Raw genomic sequence first — 22962 nt, forward strand, 5'->3', positions numbered from 1 at the left:
GAGGTAGCATAACAAAGTCTAGAAAAGGGGGAAAAAAATCCAATCCAGTGCTTGCCAGTGAAAGTCCTCCAATTCTGATTTTGCAAATTTCAGTTGAATTGGGTCACACCCGTCACTAAAAACAATGAAAATGTGCCCATTTGCAAAATCAAAGCCACTTCTTAATTTTTTACAGAACAATACTATACAACAGATAAGACAGCAAATCTTCAATTAAAATTCTTAATTCATACGCACAATATCAGAGTACATGCATTAGTTTAAGTTATACTCAAGATTCTCCATTACTTTTTTCCAAAATTAGGAAGAACAAAAGTGTTTTACTTGTGATTCAAGATTAGATTTCAATTCTGTCAGCTCTGCCTTCAGCCATCGCATTGAAAATGTTATCACAGCTTTTGAACCGGATCGGAAGAAGAAATGGTGGCAATCCAAGAATGGTAAGTTTGAAGAGAACAGAAGGTACAGGAACTGAAATTCAACACAAAGTTCATCAATATAAAAAGAATGCTTCTTTAAACCCAGGTGTTCCCATCTTTCCTTAGACCATGGGACCAATGCCATTAAGCAAGGGGTCTGGGGACCTTAGGTTGGGAGCCCCTGTTTAAACAAGCGTTGTCAAGCACCGAAAGGACTTGTAGGATTTAATTCTTGCGTGGGAGTTTTTCATGCCATAATTGGAAATGAACATTGAACCTGAAAAGCAATGAGATCAATTTTAACTTTGTCAGCTAGTGCGAGGAAGTGTGAAGGGGTTGGAATTAAAAATGTGCTGAAGTGAATCTGTGGGCGAGAAATTGGAAAAGGTAGAGGGAATGTTGGAGTGAACTCAGGGAGAATCTGTGAAAATGTTAAAGTAAGTTAATATCTCTTAAAATTATACAGAGAAGAAAATCGTTTGAACAGGTTAAGCATATATTGGCTGCTACAGCCTCTTCCAGCATTATGCTTGTCTATACAGATCAACAATTAACAACTTGTCATGTTTCTGAATTCCAAAAATGTTCTCTGCTGTTGTAGGTGTGCACCATGTCAGTATTCAGCTGGATCTGGAATCACTCTTTCAATTCAGTCATCTTATTCTTTCCTTTAAGGTAACACTTAAAATTTTTGTTAATCCCTACTCAGTTATTAAACTATTGAAAAAGGCAGGTTTTCCTCCTGTTGCGCACACAAAGTGCTGGAGGAACTCAGCAAGTCAGGCCGTATCTGTGGAAATGAACGAACAGTCGACATTTCAGCCTGAGACCCTTCTTCAGGACTGAGAAAGAAGGGGGAAGATGCCAGTATAATAAAGGAAGGGTGAAGGGAAGGAGAATAGCTGGAATGTGATTGGTGAGGCCAGGAGAGTGAGAAGGGTAAAGGGATGGGGAGGAAAGAATCTTACAGGAGAGGAGAGTGGACCATAGGAGAAAGGCAAGGAAGAGCAGACCCAGGAGGAAGTGATAGGTGGGGAGAAGAGGTAAAAGGACAGAGTTGGGGATAGATGGAGGAGGGAATGTTTTTACTATAAGGAGAACCAATATTCAGGACATCAGGTTGGAGTTGCTCCTGCACCTTGAGGGTGGCCTCATCATGGCACAAGAGGAAGCCATGGACCAACATATCGGAACAGGAATGGGAACTGGAATTAAAAGGTTTGGCACTGGCTTGTGGCAGATGGAGGAGAGGTGCTCATCAAAGCGGTCCCAACTGACAAAGGGTCTCACCAATGTAGAGAAGGCCACATTGGGAGCACCAGACGCAGTAGACGACCCCAGCAGATTCGCAGGTGAATTGGTGCCTCGCCTGGAAGGACTGTTTGGGACCCTGAATGGAGGTGATGGAGGAGGTGTAGCATTTATTCCACTTGCAGGGATAAATTCCGGGATGGAAATTAACGGGGAGGGGTTAATGGGCAAGGGGAATGCAGAGGGAGTGAGTCCTGCGGGAAGCAGAGCAGGGTGGGAGGGAGGCAATGATATGTTTAGTGGTAGGATCCCTTTGGAGATGGCGGAAGTTGTGGAGGGTGACGTGCTGTATGCAGATGCTCATGGGGTGGAAGGTAAGGGCAAGAGGAACTCTACCACTGTTAAGGCAGCAGGAAGATGTCGTTATGTTGATGGGTTCTTACATTTGCAGGCTGCTTCTCAGAGTTATTTTTTATAGTAGCTACCATTTACTGTTTTCTCCCCCTTCAATTGCCCCAGAAGGTCATGAAATTCATCAAATACCCTCTTCAAGTCTGTGCTATTTATGGATCACTTTAAGGATCGAAGTATGTGTCAACTACTCACAAAGAGAAGCTTTTCTCTCTCGACAAACTGTTGCTGGCCTCTGAGTAGCTGACATTGGGCAATAAAATGTATATCGCTCTCCAAGTTCCTTAATTTGGTAGTTTAATATACTGGTTGTCCAACAGTATTTCAAACATTATATCTATGTGAATGGTGGTGGTTTTCCATCGTGTCCAATGATGACAAGGAACCTGCGTCAGGGAGAATTTTTAAAGTAGAAAAACCATTTGCACAGGGGCAGTTCCACTTTCTCGTGCTCGGAGATCCAGGTCCAGCAGTATGAACAAGTGTCACAAACTGGGGTGTTCCCGTGACGTCTCCTATGCCTGAGTGTCCAAAGGTGAGTGAATTGCCCCAGAATGGGCACGACAAGCTTCTTCACCAGAGGCGCTAGCCCTCCCTGGACACCCCTTACACCCCACATTTACATAATGTTCAAGTAATGCACCAGCAGGAAGATGTAGCTACTTCCTCTGTTCCTGATAACAAGGGAATGACTATAATTATTTTGCTGTAAATTTGATTCATTCATCAAGAAAATAACTTTTTCTCCGGCAATACCATTTTCAGCAGAGTAGTTTCAGAGGTCCACCATCCTGAATGTGGTTATTTTTTTCAGGAAGCATCGTAGTCCCCTGCAGACTACAACTAAATGGTTGGAGCCTCTTCGAGTAGGTAGTCTAACACAGCCTGGTGTAGGAGGATTCCTAGCCACACTCTAGTAGCTCCCACCGAGAACCAGTTAAATCACCTGGAATGAATGACATTAAAAGTTTGTTTTCAACAATTTGTTGAGGGTGTGATCAGCAGGTGTAAATGGCCAATGCTCGTCTACTGCATTTCATTCAAATCTCAAATCCACTTCCAAGTTCCAAGCTTATTAACTCACAGGAACCAAATACAGTTGTCTATGTTGTAGATCACTACAAGGAGAAGAAAATTAATTATTCCATTTGAAACAATATTTCGGTGCTAAAGACTTGCTTTCCATGCTTCCTTTATGTTTTCCCATCTCAACTCAGATACCAAAAAATCCCCTGTGATCCCTAGGAAAACTTGTGAGTTGATTGAAACTACTCTCCATTAAGTCTCACTGCACTTTGATGATCCACTACCTTGCAGTCAACAACACAGAGTATCCAAATCCCCTTCTGGTGCCTGGCCAGGAGAAATCCCTGAAGGAAGCCTAGTTTCAGAGAACATTCTCAAGGTGATGCCCTTTCAAATAATCATTGCCACTTTGAAACCTGACTTTTCATCTTCTCTGAATTGTTATGAACAGTGCTAATGGGGACATCAAGTCAGTTAGCAGACCCGTTCTTCTGGTCCGGTGAAACGTTCTGATCAATCTGTTCTTTCTTCACTCAGACTTTCCGTCCCGCGGCAATGCTTGTGGAGAAGTCATCAGATTCTGGTCAAACATGGAAAGTCCTGCGATACTTTGCATATGATTGTGCTCGCTCCTTTCCAAATATTCCTACTGCACCAGCACAAAGAGTGAACGACGTTATATGTGAATCAAAATACTCTGACCTTGAACCCTCTACAGATGGAGAGGTAGGGCATCAAAATTAATTTTCTTACAATTTTTTCCATACCAGGTAATCAACTGTCTATGTATATACCACCTTAATTATCCAATTGAGTCACTATTACAATTCATAGATGTAGATATAATTTTAATGTAAGAATGGTGATCTATTCCAGTCCCCAGCTTGAAGTTATCTCCATCAAACCTTCTAGGTTGTGGCACTTGAAATGACTGATGTACAAATGAAATATTCCCTGTTAATATGAGACAACCTCTTCAGAATTTACAGCCCTGGCCATAAATTTTTCATGCAAGAATTTTAATGATTGACGTTCTATAAATATAATGGATGCTACCTCCACCGTATTTTACGGTCAGGGTGGTGTTACCTGACTGATGCACAGTATTAGATTTACTCCACACATACTGCTTAGCGTTGAGCCCAGAAAGTTCCTCAAGTCCTTCTTCCTCATCTTTACAGTATTGTCTTTACAGGCAAGGATATGCCTTTTTTTTAGGTGTACTTGTGACATAAATCTAATACTGCGCATCAGCCAGGTAACACCACCCCTACTGTATAATGGAGGAAGCACCATGCTACGGAGATGCTTTTCAGCAGCAGGGACCGGAAATCTGGTCAGGACTGGTGGGATGATGAATGGTGCTAAATACAGAGATCCTGGATAAAAACCTGCTAGCCTCTGATAGAAAGCTTAAACTGGGGAGGAAGTTCGTCTTTCAGTAGGGCAATGACCCAAAGCACACTGCCAGAGCAAGCATGGAGTGGCTTCAAAGGAAGAAAATTGATGTCCTCAAGGGGCCCATTCAGAGTCCTGAGCTTAACCTGGCAAGACCTCAAGATGTTTTATTTATTTTATTTATTTATCGAGATACAACGAGGAATAGATCCTCCTGGCACTTCCAGCTGCACCTCCCAGCGGTTCACCAATTTAAACCTCCCCTGATCAGGGGACAAGTTACAATGGCCAATTTACCTACTAACCGGTACGTCTTTGTAATGTGGGAGGGGACTGGAGCACCCGGAGGATGGACAAACTCCTTACAGACAGCAGCAGGAATTGATCTTGGATCTTGGATGGTACTGTAAAGCGTTACGCTACCATACAGCCCAAGATTGCAGTTCACTGCTGCTCCCCAACTAACCTGGCACAGCTTGAGCAATCTTACAAGGAGGAATGGACAAATCTTGCTCTATCACATTGTGCAAGGCTAATAGAGACTTATCCAAAAAGACTACTGGTTGTAATAGCTGTGAGAGGAGCTTCAACTAAGCACTGAGGAAAGGGGGATGAATACTTTTGAACTGCTGACATTTCAGTTTTTGAATTTTTAGTATTTCATGCTTTACAATTGTCTCTGTTTTGAATTGTTCTGTGGGGGGAAAGGAGCATGTGATTCACAAATGAAAGTTCTCAGTTAAACGGATCAAAATCCCTGGTTATAATTCTCACTTATGTGAACAAATGGTTGTGGGCTGAATATATTTCAAGGCACTCTATATCATGTACAAATTAATGGTCTCAGTTTCAAATAATTTTATTTTAAACATGCATTGCAGGTTGTTCTGAAAGCACTGGATCCACATTTCCAAATCTCTAATCCATACAGCCCAGAGATACAAGGTAGGCACTTCTGAAGTGTGAAAAAAGCTGATATTTGTAGTGCTTGCAACATCAAAAATGAGCGAGCCTGAACCTTCTTTCTTCATCATGACCTCTAGCTCTGATGTATTTATCAAGATGAGATCAAACGCCTTGAGCTGAAATAAAGTCTGACTTGTAAAATCTCTCCAAAGACATTCCGGAGATCAAGGGTAACTTGCTTCCTCTGGTTCTATGGTTCTTAGGTGGCTGATGAGGTCAGCTAGTTACCTATAGATCTGCCACAGGTATGGTCATTTTGGGAAGTTTGGTAATTTGGAAGTGGTGTTTCCCTGCTGCTGGTTTCGTTGGGCTGCTGTGTCCACCTCAGGAGGGAAACCAATGTTGTAATTAAACTCAAAGTTCAAAGTACATTTATTATCAAAGTATGCATACTATACACAACTTCGAGATCTGTCTCCCTACAGGCAGCCACAAAACAAAGAAACCCAATAGAACCCATTAAAAAAAAAGAAAATCAAACACCCAATGAGCAGAAAAAAAAACAAATAGTGCAAACAATGGAAGTAAGCAAATAACCTTCAGAACTCAAGTTCACAAAAGTGAGCATGCAGCCATGAAGCCAGTGAACTAGGAGTCCATTAATTGCAGGCCACAGCCCCAGTTCAGGGCAGAGCTAAGTAAACCTCACGGAGCAGCAAGCTGAACACCAGCCCTCTCCAGCCCCAGCATACCAACCTCTTCAATCTGGCCCAGCGCTAAATCTCACTAAATCTCGGTCGTTTCTTGCTCTCAGACCCAGACCCGAAATGCTCCTTTTCCACACCGAGTGATTGCCAGCAAGGGATCCCTCCCATTAAGATCCCTTATTTTGCATCCTTAATGGTGAGCACTCTCACAGGTGACATCCACAGGCAGTGCAGAGTATCTCAATGGGATCCAGGGGAATGAAGGTAATAATGAGGGGTCAGTCAAACAGTTGGAAGCCCTCATACCCTAAATGTATCCTTTACACTTTGCCAGACGCTGAACTTCTATCACTTAACTTTCTCAGAGCAAATATCGCTTACCAATCTGCGGATAAATTTCACTCAACTTCACACCCTGGGCGATATACGATTGCGGAGGCAAGCCAGACCCGATGAGAAGTACTACTACGCTCTGTATGAAATGGTCGTTCGAGGAAGCTGCTTCTGCTATGGACATGCCAGTCACTGTGTTCCAGTTGATAACATCAGAGGCGATGTTTTCAGCCAGCAGGGAATGGTGAGCAACTCCCTAAAAGTTATGGTCTCATAGTAACTTCAAATGCGCACTTCGAGTATTTAAAAATATGTAGCTCGAAGGGCCACTCCACGCTGTATCGCTAAATAAATAAATATGGATGGAAACATGAATCAAAGGTGACACAAATACAGCTGCACATCTGTGTAATTTTTGCCCAGTCCTCAGTGGGTCCTTTAGCTTGGGCAAGTTCTTTATTTTAGTTCCCACTATTGTATTCCGTCATCAACCGGGACATTTTTTTGATATCTGCCTTTCCTGGAAGCAGTAAGGTAATGCTCCATGCAAGGTCTGCAAGAGAAATAGCCATTCCCAAATGGATAGGGGCAAGAACTGTCCTACCAGATATTCCTGAAGGACAGAGAGGCATTGTACAAGGTAAATCAGGTTTATTATCCACTGACCTGGATGACATGAAGTTTGTTGTTTTGCAGTGTAGTGCTTTGCAAAAACATTAAAAATCTATAAATTACGAAGATAAATAAATTGTGCAAAATGAAAGTAACAATGGGGTAGTGCTGATAGTTACAGGGCCCGTACAGATACCTGATGGGAGGGGAAAGAAGAACGTAGAAGCACAGGAGAAACACATTCAAACCATCGTACCCAGTGGATCACTTTGAAGGAGGCATGAACCACTCTTGTTCTTTTACCCTGTTACCCAACTATTTTACTAACCCTTTTTAAATATATTTCCCTTTTGAAATATACCATCAAATCCATGAACACAACTCTTTTCCCATGTGCAATCCATATTGCAACAACAGTATGAATTTTTCACCTTCCCACCACCATTCCACTCCACCAATATCCTTTTCTTTTCCTACCATTTAACTTGAATCTCTTTTATTTAGTTACCCAAACCTGTTGCTGCTGAAGTTAGTGTCTCCCTATCAACTTGAGCAATAATTCTGATGACTTCTATTAAATTTATTAACTCATCATTAAGAACTCTCTCCATCTGGGACATTCCCTCTTTTTATTGCTAAGATCAGGGAAGAGGTGTTACAGAACACACCCAACCTTGCCAGCCTCCGGGAGTTAGATGCTCCGACTCTTCAGAGTTTGGATAGTTAGTCCCTTTAAAGATTCTGGCCCGCTTCACTAATTGGCAGCCAACATTTGGATACTTAAAGAGCACTGACCTCGGGTTCAGTGCTCAATTGTCAGCTCACCTATGGTTCAGTCTGCGATTGCGTTTAGGAGTTTTGTCTTTTTGGATTTTCGTCTAATCTCGTTGGGTTCTCATCTAGAATCTGGTCAAGAACCCTGTTCTAGTCTCATCTCGAAATCATGTCTTGGATACTCCCGCACTTGGGTCCTCACCATCCTTACCCAGGCCTCTCGACACAAGAGGGACGGGAGCCTGAAGCCACACATCACGTTTTAGGAACAGTTTCTTCCCCTCTGGCATCAGATTCCCGAATGGTTCATGAATGCTACCTCAATGTCCTGCTGCCACAAAACAACAAATTTCACAACTAATATCAATAAAGCTGATTCTGAAAAATCCTCTTCCGCAGCTAAAGCATTTCCAGTTTCTCCTCGAGCCTTAGACCCTGGAACACCTTTGTAATGGTTCCAGGGGCATTCTCTGTTATGTGTGCGGTCCATCATTTGAAATGTTACTTCGTCTTTGATCTAAACAACAATTTACAAATAATTTTTAAAATAAATCATTCACTCATTTTGTGCCGTGGTAAAAATAAATAACAGGTTTAATTTAAAAAGTGATGCAGTAGTGCTCTAGCCAATTATATGTTACAACCCAGGATATTCTACAAGTGATGACTTTGAGCTCCAGAATTAAGATGAACAAATGACAGTCAAAACTACTGACTAATCATGCATTCAGTTTAGATCTTTCATATTTTCCCTTGATGAGGAAGGAGACAACTCAGCCATAAAGATTATGCTAGAGCAATTCCATAAGTCCTATTCCTCTATGTAGATTGATAGATACTTCATTGATCCCGAGGGAAATTACAGTGTCACAGTAGCATTACAAGTGCACAGATATAAAAAAAAATTAGAAGTAAGAAAGTAAGCCTCTTTGCCTCTTGAAAGGTTCAAGAGGCAAGGGCTGAAGAGAAAGGAATCTGGTAGGACAGGATGGTGGATCACGGCAGAAAGGGAAGGAGGAGGGGCACCATAAGGAGATGATGGGCAGGTGAGGAGAAGAGGAGATGTAAGAGGGGAGCTAGAATGGGGAATGGAATTAAGAGAGAAGGTGAGGGGAGAAATTATCAGAAGTTAGAGAAATTGATGATTATGCCATCAGATTTGAGGCTACCCAGATGGAATATGAGGTGTTGTTCCTACAACCTGAGAGTGGCGTTGTTGTGACTATAAAAGAGGCTATGGACCAACATGGCAGAATAGGAATGGGAAAATCTGCATGCTCTCAGGGAGAACATACAAATGTCACCTACACGGCACTGACTATCAGGATCGAACTCAGGGTGCTGGAGCTGTGAGGGAAACATACTACCTATGGCACAATTGTGCTGCCCATAATATCAATCTGTGCACAATAGTTGTTCCTTTAACGCTGCCACTCTCCGAAAGGACAATTTCATGTAACTACTCCTTCTAGTGATGTGATTATGCTTTTGGATAAACAGATCCAAAGGAAAGCTAGAGGGAAGAATGAAAATAAAAGGATGCTTTCTAACTCCATAAACAGTTTCATGAATGACATACAGTATCTTCATTGATGGTTTTATCATTTTATCATTTTAAAGGGATAAAGGGAGATACTGAGACAAATCAGAAGATTCAAGTATTAACTTATCTGCTAGTCTACCTGAAGTGTATCTGGCTTATCTAAAGTCTTTCTACTGGTCTCTGTCTAAACTAACTGAAATATAGGAATATGTTTGATAGGGAAGACAAGCTTAGGTGTGGAGTTGGGGCTGGGGAAGAAATGAAATGGGGTGCTTTTCAGAAACTTCTAAATACAAGATTGCAGAAGACTCTGTTACTAAGGCCAAGGTACTGGACAAAGGAAACTAGGATCATGTAGCAAGACAGAATGAGATGCAGAGTTGGAGGAGGCTATAAATGCAAGGCGGAGCAAGACAACAGAAGAAGCTGTAGGTGAAGATTTTCAATTGTGTATGTTGGAGAATTCATTTCTTTTCCTTTGGAAATTTCAACTTCAACATATCCTCAGCCACACATGTGAAGTTTCTAGCTGTGTTTAGCTATGTTATAAATGTTTAAATCGGTTTCTAATTATAAACATTTTACAGGTTCAAGGAAAATGTGTCTGTCAACACAATACAGATGGCATAAACTGTGAGAGGTGCAAGGACTTGTTCAATGATTTACCATGGCAACCAGCTGTTGGGACGGTGACAAATGAATGCAAAGGTAAGGACTATACCATCTGTTTCTGTTTGTTTGTTTAACCTGTTTCTTAAATCTTAAAGAATCAGAAATTAAACTGTACAGTACTGGATTTTTTAAAAACATGAATGTTTTACATTTATAATAGTACTGATATGTTCTGCTCGATAAACATAGTCACAAAAGATTTCTGCTTTTTAGTACTTAGTACTTCGGATATCAAATAAATGCAAACTTACAGTTCAAGTAATCTTTTTGTTCAAGCAAGTTTGCTTTGTGCCATACTTACTTTTTTTCAAGAACCAGTGCAATCCAGTAACACAAGAGGTATTTTCCTTATTATTTCAGCTTTAATGAACAGCAAAGCTGTTGAAATTCAAGCAATTACACTGTGAATCTGACAGTAACCGTGGTTTTTCTGCTGTGAATGGTGGTAATCAAGCAGCTGCTGTCAGTCATACCCTGCCACAGGCTGTGTCACAGACAGAATTTTTGTATATGTCAATTGTAAAAAGCTCTGTGAAAATGCTATTTTAAAGAAATGTATGAGCACAGGTGCACCATAAGGCTGTGTGCTTAGCCCCCTGCTCTACTCACTTCATACTTATGTCTGCAAGGTTAAGCACAACGCTATTGTCATATTTAAATTTGCTGACAACACCACTGTCATTGACCAAATCAAAGGTAGGGATGAATCAAAACATAGGAGGGAGATTGAAAATCTGGATGAGTGGTGCCACAACAACCTCTCACTGAATGTCAGCAGGACCAAGGAGCGGATTATTGAACACAAAGGTCTATGAGCCAGTTCTCATTGAGGGGGATCAGAGGTGGAGAGGATCAGCAACTTTAAATTCCTTGGTGCTATCATTTCAGAAGATCTGTCTTGGGTCTAGCACGTAAGTGCTATTATGAAGAAAGCATGGCAGCACTGCTAATTTCTCACAAGTTTGCGAAGATTTAGCACATCAGTTAAAACTTCAACAAACTTCTATAGATGTGTGGAGGAGAGCATCACAGCCTGGCATGGTAACACCAATGACCTTGAACAGAAAAGCCTACCAAAAGTAATGGATATGACCTAAACTATCACAGGTAAAGCCCTCCTCACCACTGAGCACATCTACATGGAGCGTTGTCACAGGAAAGCAGCATCCATCATCAGGGACCCCCACCACGCAGGTCATGCTCTCTTCTCCCTGCTGCCATTTGGAAAAGGGTACAGGAGCCTCAGAACTCACACAACCAGTTCAGGAACAATTATTATCCCTCAACCAGAGGGGATAGACAATAGACAATAAACAGTAGGTGCAGGAGTAGGCCATTCGGCCCTTCTAGCCAGCACCGCCATTCACTGTGATCATGGCTGATCATACACAATCAGTACCCCGTTCCTGCCCTCTCCCCATATCCTTTGACCCCACTATCTATAAGAGCTCTATCTAACTCTCTCTTGAATGCATCCAGAGACTTGGCCTCCACTGCCTTCTGGGGCAGAGCATTCCACATATCCACCACTCACTGGGTAAAAAAAAATTTCCGCATCTTTGTTCTAAATGGCCTACCCCTTATTCTTAAACTGTGGCCTCTAGTTCCGGACTCACCCATCAGCGGGAACATGCTTCCTGCCTCCAGTGTGTCCAATCCCTTAATAATCTTATATGTTTCAATCAGATCCCCTCTCATCCTAAATTCCAGTGTATACAAGCCCAGTCGCTCCAATCTTTCAACATATGACAGTCCCGCCATTCCGGGAATTAACCTTGTGAACCTACGCTGCACTCCCTCAATAGCAAGAATGTCCTTCCTCAAATTTGGAGACCAAAACTGCACACAATACTCCAGGTGGGGTCTCACCAGGGCCCTGTACAGCTCCAGAAGGACCTCTTTACTCCTATACTCAATTCCTCTTGTTATAAAGGCCAGCATGCCATTAGCTTTCTTCACTGCCTGCTGTACCTGCATGCTTGCTTTCATTGACTGATGTACAAGAACACCTAGATCTCATTGTAATTCCCCTTTTCTTAACTTGACTCCATTTAGATAGTAATCTGCCTTCCTGTTCTTGCCACCAAAGTGGATAACCTCACATTTATCCACATTAAACTGCATCTGCCATACATTTGCCCACTCACCCAACCTGTCCAAGTCACCCTGCATTCTCATAACATCCTCCTGACATTTCACACTGCCACCCAGCTTTGTGTCATCAGCAAATTTGCTAATGTTACTTTTAATCCCTTCATCTAAATCATTAATGTATATTGTAAACAGCTGCGGTCCCAGCACCGAACCTTGCGGTACCCCACTGGTCACAGCCTGCCATTCCGAAAGGGACCCGTTAATCACTATTCTTTGTTTCCTGTCAGCCAGCCAATTTTCAATCCATGTCAGTACTCTGCCCCCAATACCATGTGCCCTAATTTTGCCCACTAATCTCCTATGTGGGACTTTATCAAAAGCTTTATGGAAGTCCAGGTACATTACGTCCACTGGCTCTCCCTTGCCCATTTTCATAGTTACATCCTCAAAAAACTCCAGAAGATTAGTCAAGCATGATTTTCCCTTCATAAATCCATGCTGACTCAGACTGATCCTTCTACTGCTATCCAAATGTGTCGTAATTTCCTCTTTTATAATTGACTCCAGCATCTTTCCCACCACTGACGTCAGGCTAACCGGTCTATAATTCCCTGTTTTCTCTCTCCCTCCTTTCTTGAAAAGTGGGACAACATTAGCCACCCTCCAATCAGCAGGAACTGTTCCTGAATCTATAGAAACATTGGAAAATGATTACCAATGCATCCACAATTTCTAGAGCCACCTCTTTATGTACCCTGGGATGCAGACCATCAGGTCCCAGGGACTTACCAGCCTTCAGACTCAACAGTCTATCCAACACCGTTTCTTGCCTAATAAAAATTTCCTTCAGTTCATCCTTTACCCTAGTTCCTTTGGTCACTATTACATCTGGAAGATTGTTTGTGTCTTCCCTAGTGAAGACAGATCCAAAGTACCTGTTCAACTCATCTGCCATTTCCTTGTTCCCCATAATAAATTCACCCGTTTCTGTCTTCAATGGCCCAATTTTGGTCTTAACTATTTTTTTGCTATTCACATACCTAAAAAAGCTTTTACTATCCTCCTTTATATTCGTGGCTAGTTTACCTTCTTACCTCATTTTTTCTTGGCTTATTGCCTTTTTTGTTATCTTCTGTTGCTCTTTAAAAGCTTCCCAGTCCCCCGGTTTCCCGCTCATCTTTGCTATGTTATACTTCTTCTCTTTTATTTTTATACTGCCCTTTACTTCCCTCGTCAGCCACGGCTGCCCCTTACTCCCTTTATGATCTTTCTTCCTCTTTTGGAATGAACCGATCCTGCACCTTCTGCATTATTCCCAGAAATACCTGCCATTTTTGTTCCACTGTCTTCCCTGCTAGGATATTGTTCCATTGAACTTTGGCCAGCTCCTCCCTCATAGCTCCATAGTTCCCTTTGTTCAACTGTAATACTGTTGATGACTTCACTCATCCAATCACTGAACTGTTCCCACAACCTCTGGACTCACTTGCAAAGATTCTTCATCGCGTTTTCTTGCTATTTATTGTTTATTTATTTATTCTGATTATTTTTCTCCTTTTGTATTTGCACAGATTGTTGTCTTTTGCACACTGGTTGTTTGTCTGTCATGTTGGGAGTAGACTTTCACTGACTCTAATGCATTTCTTTTATTTACTGTGAATGCCCACAAGAAAATGAATCTTAGGGATGTATATGATAATGTATATGTACTTTGATAATAAAATTACTTTGAACTTTTAACTTTGAATCTAACACAAACCTTATTCACCAGCATGCATATGCCATATTAAAAACTGCTGTACAGGTTTTGACAGTGCCAGCTCAATGCAGTGTGGGAAAGGAGTGATCTTTCACTTACTTCATTTTATTGGTTAAATTGCTAGGAAAACATCCATGTGTATACGCAGCTGTCATTGGTCCGAGTCCCAGGGAACTCATCAGAAAGCAGTTCCCTGAAGAGTGAGCAAGAGAGTGAGGCTACATAGAGGATTAATGAATTAAAGGGGATCTGATCAGTGGACACAATCCAACAACATGTCACTGAGTAACCTTGAGAAGACTCAACCACAAAATGGTCACACTTTCTTGTCAAATGCTTTATACAAAGAGTTGGATTAAACAGGGGGTGATGAGCAAACTTGATAAATAAGCCTGGGGCTAGAAAGAGAATTTGAATGTTTAGGACATCAAAGTTGTTAGCACAATGGCAAATCCACTGCATAGGTATTTTCACCATATTTAAAACAAGGTGCACATAACATATGTGCCAAGGGTTGGAAGAATAATTATTACTTAGATTTTTAATGTATCAGGTCATAATATGAGAGAGCCTAGAGGTATCTTATTGAAAGAACCACCGATTGTAGATAGAAACTATTCACAAGTTTTGATGCTGCAGAATGATAAGTAGCTCCTCCTAACTGCACCATAATTCTGTAGGATCTGGTGTGTTTTCAGAAGAATAGTGGCAATCCATTCCCACTTACTGTAGTGAATTGGGTTGCATCTGAGGAAGTTCTAGCATCAGCATTTCACCTAATAAGAACTCAAAGCTGACCAACCAATGTCTGCTTTGGGAATGAAGAGAGACAAGGTCATCTTGTTGGCTCTGTGTGATAGAGCATACATTGCATGGAGCATAAAGAAAGTAACCTTCATTCTGCTTTTGTACCTTGTATAAACAAGTTCAGTTCCACTCCTGGTACTGACTCTTGTTTGCCGCAAAAATCGGTCCCTGAACTCTTCAGGACTGGATCATTATTAGCCAGAGGCAATTTAAAACTGTGTTGATAGTTTGCTATTTATAATCTCTGAATGTCCAATTGTTAAGTCCTTTTTTAGGGTTAGGAGATATAGCAAATAACTTCAGCAACTAACTTCAGCCAACAACATTCAGATCTGAATATGGACTGTAGATTAAATTTTAAATGCAGTGCTGGACAATGGGCTCCTAGAGCTGTGAAAACAGCAATAAATTGAAAAACCAGACAATGTAGATTAACATTGTCTGGAGTGTGGGTGAAAAGAAGGAGGTGCAGAAACTATATGTAATTCAAAGGAAGCATTGTAGATACATTATAAATATAGAATTGTCCTTTGATCTTTAGCATATAAAATGGCATGTAATGTTGGATCGAGCAGGCCTCTTCCTCTGAAAGGGTTGCAATATGATACCTGTTGTGTCTCATTTGTCAAATAAAGAGATTATTTCATATCTACCCGCTGCATCCCTCTGGTGAGTTTGTTCACATTACAACGCCAATATATTCACAACTGATGAGAGTTGGTATATTTTTAGATGAAATGTTAAACTGAGGGGTGTCTTCTTTTGCAGATGTACAAATGGGATCTGCTATTCCAATATGCTTTTTCGCTAAAACAAAATTTTAGTGCAGTTATTATATTATTATTGGATCACCAAATGTAGAAAAATACTCTGCTTCATGGTTCTCATTTTGCTTGTCACAACAGTAATTTGTTACCATTTCTGTTTCAGAATGTAACTGCAATGGACATTCGGACAGATGTCATTTTGACATGGCTGTGTATTTGGCCAGTGGACAGGTCAGTGGTGGGGTCTGTGAGGAATGTCAGCACAATACAATGGGTAATAACTGTGACCAGTGCAGGCCCTTCTTCTACCAGGACCCTGGGAGATCAATTTCTGACCCATATGCATGTGTCCGTAAGTTTGCTTTAACTTTACCTTATTTGAAATTAACTTTCATTTGTAAGATGCTATGTTAAAAGTGGCTTATTAAGCAAAATAGTTACAGTTTATGTGAAAGTTAAGTAGAGCTCCTGTAAATCTGATACCAATGTATAAGAGTTTTGGCTACCATATGCACCAAATCAGAATCAGGTTTTTTATCACTAATACACTGCATGGTGTGAAATTTGTTGTTTTGAGACAGCTGTACAGTGCAATATGTTTTTAAAAAAACTATGGGTTATAATACAACTTATGGAGACTAGCCTCCCCAGAATCCAGGACATCTTCAAGGAGTGATGCCTCAAAAAGGCAGCATCCATCATTAAGGACCCCCATCACCCAGGACATGCCCCCTTCTCATTGATACCATCAGGGAGGAGGTACAGGAACTTGAAGGCACACAGTCAACAACTCAGGAACAGCTTTTTCCCCTCTACCATCAGATTTCTGAATGGACATTGAATCCATTGAATCCACTTCCTCACTAGTTATTTTTTTCTTTTTGCAGTACTTATTTAATTTAACTTCTTAAATATATGTATTACGTATATATACACGTCTGACTATGATTTATAGTTTTTATTACAGTGTATCCACATTACAACAAGTTTCACAACAGATGCCAGTGATATTGATTCTGATTCTAGTTCTAATAAGAAATATATACTGTACTGTGCAAAAGTCTTAGGCACCCGAGGTTTTTTATATGGTCTCAGATGGAATGGCTTCCACAGAGCCCTGATCGCAACATCGTCAAGGCTGTCGGGGATTACCTGGAGAGACAGAAGTAAGCAAGACAACCAAATTCTGCAAAGAACTGTGGCAAGTTCTCCAAGATGCTTGGACAACCTACCAGCTGATCTTAGGAAACTGAAAGTCAGTGTACCTCAGAGAATTGATGCAGTTTTAAAGGCGAAGGGTGGTCACACAAATATTGATCTGATTCAGTTTTTTTACTGTTTACTGCTCATTATAGTGCATTTTTCATATTTAGACAAAGCATCTTTGCTTTACAGTATTTCTTGACATTTGCTTAAGACTTTTGCACAGTACTATATATCCATTCCAAAATGGCATCTGGCGCATGTGTGAACATCTGTGCTCCAAGTCAATCTGGACACTGTTTTACTTGGAGTGCCTGCATACACAAACTAACAGCTGCAGGCGTATGCAGAGCCAGCAGATTTCTTAGTGAACCAATGCATAACATCGATGTGATTCCAGTTACTATCAATCTGGAGCAAACCAGCACTCTCTTTTAACCTTGCACGGCTAAGTATGCCATTATTCCCAACAAAGAGTTTCCCCTCCCTTGGCAGATTCAATTTAGTATTTAGTAATTCTCTTATCAGCAAGGTCAGTACCACAATAGGATATGAAGGGTGTTAAGGGTTATTTCTTTCCCACAAATGGAAGGATAGTTACAGAAAATCTTCCCTACCAATTGCAATAAGTGTACACAACAGTTCATCTCTGTGCGAAAGGAGAACACACGTCATAGTACAATAGTTTCTGTTCTATTATTTCACACATTATAATTGTACATAGGTAAATTATTATTGTGTATATTATTATTCTGTACTTTATTAGTTAACATCATTATATTTATTACTATTGCTAAGTGTGTTTTTAAATGTTGCTGCTGTAATAAAATAATTTCCCACTTGGGATTAATATACTTATTATTATTATTAGAACAGATGTAACTTGCGTCATCAGGCAACTTCAGAGTCAAGAATAACTTAAAATATTCATTTAAAAAGCTATAACTCAGCTTTTACTACATCCTACTTGAGTAATTTTCTTCAGCCCATCCTGATTCCCTTAGACAAGGTATAATCATTAACTTGCCTCTTTGTTAGTGATAGGTTGAATCAAAATGATTTGATCCCATCAAATCCTGCATATCCAAAATTGAGCTTGCTCGTATAAATACCTAAAAAAAACCTCATTTTCATTTGTTAAATGTATATATAGTTCATTTTCTTCCAACTAGAAATCTTCAGGAAATACTGAACCTTACGTCCTAGGCATAAATATATCATGAATCCTGAAGAAGAAATGCTACAGATTGGCTTAGTTGTATTTACTACAACAGAGATTTTAAAAAACTGCTATTCATTTCTCACTTGTCACAGCTAAATTCTATTAATCTTTCAAGCAGTTATGGAATGCAGTGGCGAATTAAGATAGTTTTGGAGTCCTGCTCAGTTCCCTCACCCCATTGTTGTATGATTTGTCTGTGGGTTTTGTGGGTTTGTCCACATTATGTCAGAGTTCTCCAAGAGCGGCACAGCTACTAAGAGCCAGAATCCCTCCTGAACCATAAATGTTGTATGAAAGTATATTAAATAAATGAACAAGGGAAAAGAAATTGAAGTGTTGTTTCTGAAACTTGACCATTTTGTAACACCATTCCATCCTCAGGATGTTGATTATTATGTTTCGAGGTAAACTTTAAAATAGCACTTCAGAATTAAAATTAGGCAAACTTTTATGCAGTTAATTGTACTGTACACACCACACATTTCCTTTCTGTCTAGCCTCAATATCCTCTTTCCTTCACTCCATCTGGATATACTCTAAGTTCTTGGACACACATTGACTCTCACAAGAGTAAAACGTACGAAGGAAGCTGGAACAGGTCTGGGTGATTCAAAGAATCCTGTGACTTATTGTACCTACAATAGCTCTTTAAAAAATGCACTTTGATATTGCAGTTAGTGGCAGTGAGAAAACTGTGGCTAACACTATTGTACCCAGAGTAACACAATGACAGACCTATACACAATACATTATCCCAATATTACATGGTTAAAGACCTGTACATCAGTGTTAAACACGTATCTACCAGTACCCTAACTGTGTTGTGGAATAGATGTTGTGTCCTTGTGGCTAGAGATAGATCCTGTCTTAGGTTCATAAGATCTGATCTGTCCAACATGATGTCTGGGTCTTTGATCCCTAAGCCTTGGCTCAGTATGGTGGTCTGGGTGCCTGATGCTAGAACCAGGCTGATCCCTGGGTCCAGGCCTGCCACAGATTTGACCCAAGGACCAAACACACAGTGGGGACTTGAATCCTACATTATGAATCCTTCCACAGAACTCCCAAAGTGACTTGCAATGGCGTCACCGGTTGCTCCATTTCAGGACTTTTGTCCGGCTGGTCTGAGAATTCCTGCCCACCATTTGCTTTGCCCTGCTGCCCAACAGCCTTTGTTTTCCTGGAAAATAGTTTTAGAGCACAGAAACAGGCCCTTTGGCCCATCTACTCTGTACCAAACCATTTAAACTGCCTACTCCCATCGCCCTGCACTGAGACCACAGCCCTCCATACCCCTACCATCCGTGTACTTATCCAAACTTCTCTTAAACATTGAAATTGAGGAGGCATGCACCACTTGCGCTGGCAGCTCACCTACACAAGGGACCATTTTTCACAGTAGTCAATCGACTTGCCAACCGGCACATCACCTTTGTCATGTGGGAAGAAGCCAAAGCACCCTGGAGTAAGCTGGGCAGTCACAGGGAGAAGATACAAGCTCCATATAGACAGCAGCAGGGTGTGGATCAAAGCAAGATCTCAGAAACTGAGAGGAAGCAGAGCAAGTCGCTGTGCCACAGGGCTGGCACAAATTCCCTCATTCCCAAATCACAAAAATCGAGAATCTACAGGATTGCAGTGGGTTGAACAGGATCTGGAGACAACGGGATGGTTGATGTTTTGGGCCAAGGCCCTGCAGCAGGACTGGATGCCTGATCCAGTCGTCGGTCTGGTAACATGGTCCTGGCTGTAAGGCCGCAGTGGCAGCTCTGACATTGTCCCAGAGAGAGCTGGTAAGCCAGGGCCCAAGGGCATTAGAGTTTCCCTGACCGCTGACCGAAGCAAGTCTCATCAATCTTGTACAATAACCGGAGGGGCACAGCAGTGTACAGGTTAGCCATAAGAGTGGGGTTCAATTCCAGCCGCTGTCTGTAAGGAGCTTGTACATTCTCCATTTGACCGCGTGGGTTTCTTCCGGGTGCTCTGGTTTCCTCCCACAGTCCAAAGACGTACAGTTAGGGTCAGTGAGTTGTTGGTATGCTGGGAATGTGGCAGCATTTGCGGGCTGCCCAGCACAATCCTCACTGATTTGATTTGGCGCCAGGAACGCATCTGACTGTATGTTTTGATGTACGAGTGACAAATGAAGCTCATCTTTATCTCTTGAAGTACGTCATTCTCATGCATACCCTTTGACCCACAGCCTGTAACTGTGATCCCGAAGGCTCAGTGAACAACGGGATGTGTGAAAGTCACTCAGATCCACGTCTTCGTACCATTGCCGGCCGCTGTATCTGTAAAAGAAACGTTGAAGGGAGAAGATGTGACCAGTGTCAGTCTGGGTACTTCGGCCTAAGTGCTGGTAATGCTGAAGGCTGTGAGGGTGAGTGTGAGCTAAACAGCTATCTCGTCTTCTACACTGAATTTGTTAAATACTCTTAACATTTCTGGGTAATTTTTAATATGTTACGCAAGCCATGGCTCGGGTAACATCCACTCCTCTCCAAAAGGAAGTCATGGAATCACGTCCCAGTCTCAACATGGGTACATAATCTGGGCGAGCTTCAAGTAGGCAACGATCTGTTCGAACTTGCACAATAGTTCAAATAAGATTAGCTATTGAACTGATTGAATGTCAGAAGTGGCTGCAATGTAAACACACTGTTCATTGTAAAAGGCTTAGAAATTTGACAGCACTACGACGATAGATGTTTGCTGAGCCTCCTTTGGCATGAGCTGAATGCTCATGTTTTGTACTTGGCACAAGGGCGCCATCTGTTAATTCAATAAAGTCAGGTAAACAAGGACCCATGGTGAAACCAGTTAAACCCTTTGTACAAATAAGTAATTATGACCCTGTAAACATAACACCCCTCAGCAACAATGCTTGTTGAAGAGAGACTCTCTCCCAAAAAGATAATTTTCCAAAAAATGCTTTCCTGACAACCACTCAGCATGTGGGAACAGCCTGCATCAAATCCTCAGATAATTGTCCTTCTTATCATCCTCCAGTCTGCCACCACCCTTCTTCCTTTCACTGTGACCCTTCCTTTGCCCACCCCTTTAAATTCCTATCCCCTTTTCAACTGCACCCCTCTCTCTACCCCCTTTCATCAGTCACCCACTACTCCCTGATTTGTGATAATGAGGCCAGGGTTCTAATAGCAGGCCTACTGGGCCTATTCATACAGGCTCACTCCTGATGAAGGGTTTCGGCCTGAAACGTCGTCACTACCTCCTCCCATAGATGCTGTCTGGCCTGCTGAGTTCTGCCAGCATTTTGTGTTTTTATTTATTTCCAGTATCTGCAGATTCATTCATGTAGGCTCAGGTATTTCTTGGCCAGGAGACACAAAATCTATACATAGAAGTGCTGACTTAAATCTGCTTATAGATTAAGCCAGCAATGGTGTGGGTGGGCAATTCATGGGATTTCTCCGTTGTTTTGTTTTAGATCCATAGATTCAAAGTAAATTTCAAAGTTCAAAGTCAATTTGTTATCAGAGAACATATATATCACCATATCCAACCGGGAAATTCGATTTCTTGCAGGCATACTTATTGAGGAATTAACTAGGATCAAGTTATTTTAGAATCGGTATTATATAATGAGAAAGTTTAAATGATTTATCTTATTATTAAGAGGCCTTCAAGAAAAGGAATATTAATATGGTAGCATTTTATATCTAGACCAGAAGTGATTTGAACCAATCCAAGACCAGGGTCTCAAACCTAAATGAAACAAACTATGAAGACATGTGGTGTGAGTTTCCTTCTTCCTCAGTGCATCCTTGTGCCCTACCGTTTATGTATATCCTAGTCCATTTGGTCCTCCCGTTCAGGATAGGAATATCCATGGAGTCCCCTTCTCCCATTAGCTAGTTAAGTACTTAGCACAACTCAAAAATAGATACATGGGACTGCAGAACTTCAATCCACTTGGTTGGTTGTGAGATTGCTCAACTTGGTATGCTGTAAGCATCTTTTGGAGGAATGCTGGTTTAATGGAATGGAAAAAGATAGCTTGATGCAGAATAAAGGATTCCCTTGAAATATATTGTTAGATGGAGCATGCAAAAGCGGAAGGACATGTTGTCATTCTTCAATGGGATATAGATGGGTTGGGTGATTGGCCAAAAAAAACGGGCAAATGTAGTTTAGCATGGGAAAGTGTGAGGTCATGCGCTCCGGGAAGTGGAATCAAAAGAGAGACTGTTATATAAATTGAGAGAGACAACTATTGAGGGAGGGACGGGGGTTCTTGGAGTTTCAGTGCAAAAATCAGATGAAGTTCGCAGATACGTCAAACAAATATGTAGTGGTTACTTCTAAGCAAACCAAAACCAAGTAGAAAATGGTATGTTTGATCCTTTATTACAAAACCAGCAAAGACAAACAATCTTAAAGCGATAAAAAACTAACAACACTATATTAGTGATCTAACAAACTTAGCGTTCAAATCAATGTAACTAAACACTCTAATTAGCAATATTAGAATTAGCATTTGATACATAATTGAGCCATCTAATAACATTCCAATTAACATCCCAATTAGTGTTTTTAAGCAGTCGAACTAAATTAGCAATCAATGAAAAAATATCATCCCATCGCTTATCCCCCTCAGCCAGACTAAACAATTAACAAAACAAGACTATGATAACTATACTCATTTGTTTCTTCCACGCCTCAACCCATGTGATAGATTACCATAATAAACACACCACAAAATACAATGCAGGCTGAAAATAGATATGTGACTCCTACAAACTAGATAAGAAGGTGAACACATGTTGGTCTTTATTGCAGAGGTATTGGAGTTTAGGAAAAGGAAGGTTTTGTTACTGTTGTAAAGGGCATTGATGAGGCCACACCTGGAATGCTGTATAGTTTTAGTCCCGTACCTTAAAAAAATTAAATATTAGCATTGGAGGCAAGTTCAAATCAAGGTTGATGGGACTAATTCCCAGAGTCCATCAAAAGAGGCTGGGCAAGTTTGAATCTGTTTTTCTTAGAAGAAAGCAGGTGATCTTATTCAAACATGTAATATCCCTAGGGACT

The 22962-nt window shown here is 41.1% G+C and overlaps 1 protein-coding gene across 1 annotated transcript in view; it reads left to right on the plus strand.

The window, feature by feature from the left end:
* The window catches only part of LOC140738657 (laminin subunit beta-4-like), a 139271-nt gene that overhangs the window by 29411 nt on the left and 86898 nt on the right, over nucleotides 1-22962 (plus strand). The window contains exons 4-11 of the mRNA XM_073066277.1: nucleotides 305-440; nucleotides 1021-1094; nucleotides 3645-3833; nucleotides 5387-5450; nucleotides 6484-6695; nucleotides 9968-10088; nucleotides 15643-15831; nucleotides 20108-20287. Coding sequence (XP_072922378.1) covers nucleotides 305-440; nucleotides 1021-1094; nucleotides 3645-3833; nucleotides 5387-5450; nucleotides 6484-6695; nucleotides 9968-10088; nucleotides 15643-15831; nucleotides 20108-20287 — 1165 coding nt within the window. The remainder of the gene's footprint in view (nucleotides 1-304; nucleotides 441-1020; nucleotides 1095-3644; nucleotides 3834-5386; nucleotides 5451-6483; nucleotides 6696-9967; nucleotides 10089-15642; nucleotides 15832-20107; nucleotides 20288-22962) is intronic.

Source organism: Hemitrygon akajei, chromosome 14, assembly GCF_048418815.1.
Source record: "Hemitrygon akajei chromosome 14, sHemAka1.3, whole genome shotgun sequence".
Classification (NCBI taxonomy): domain Eukaryota; kingdom Metazoa; phylum Chordata; class Chondrichthyes; order Myliobatiformes; family Dasyatidae; genus Hemitrygon; species Hemitrygon akajei.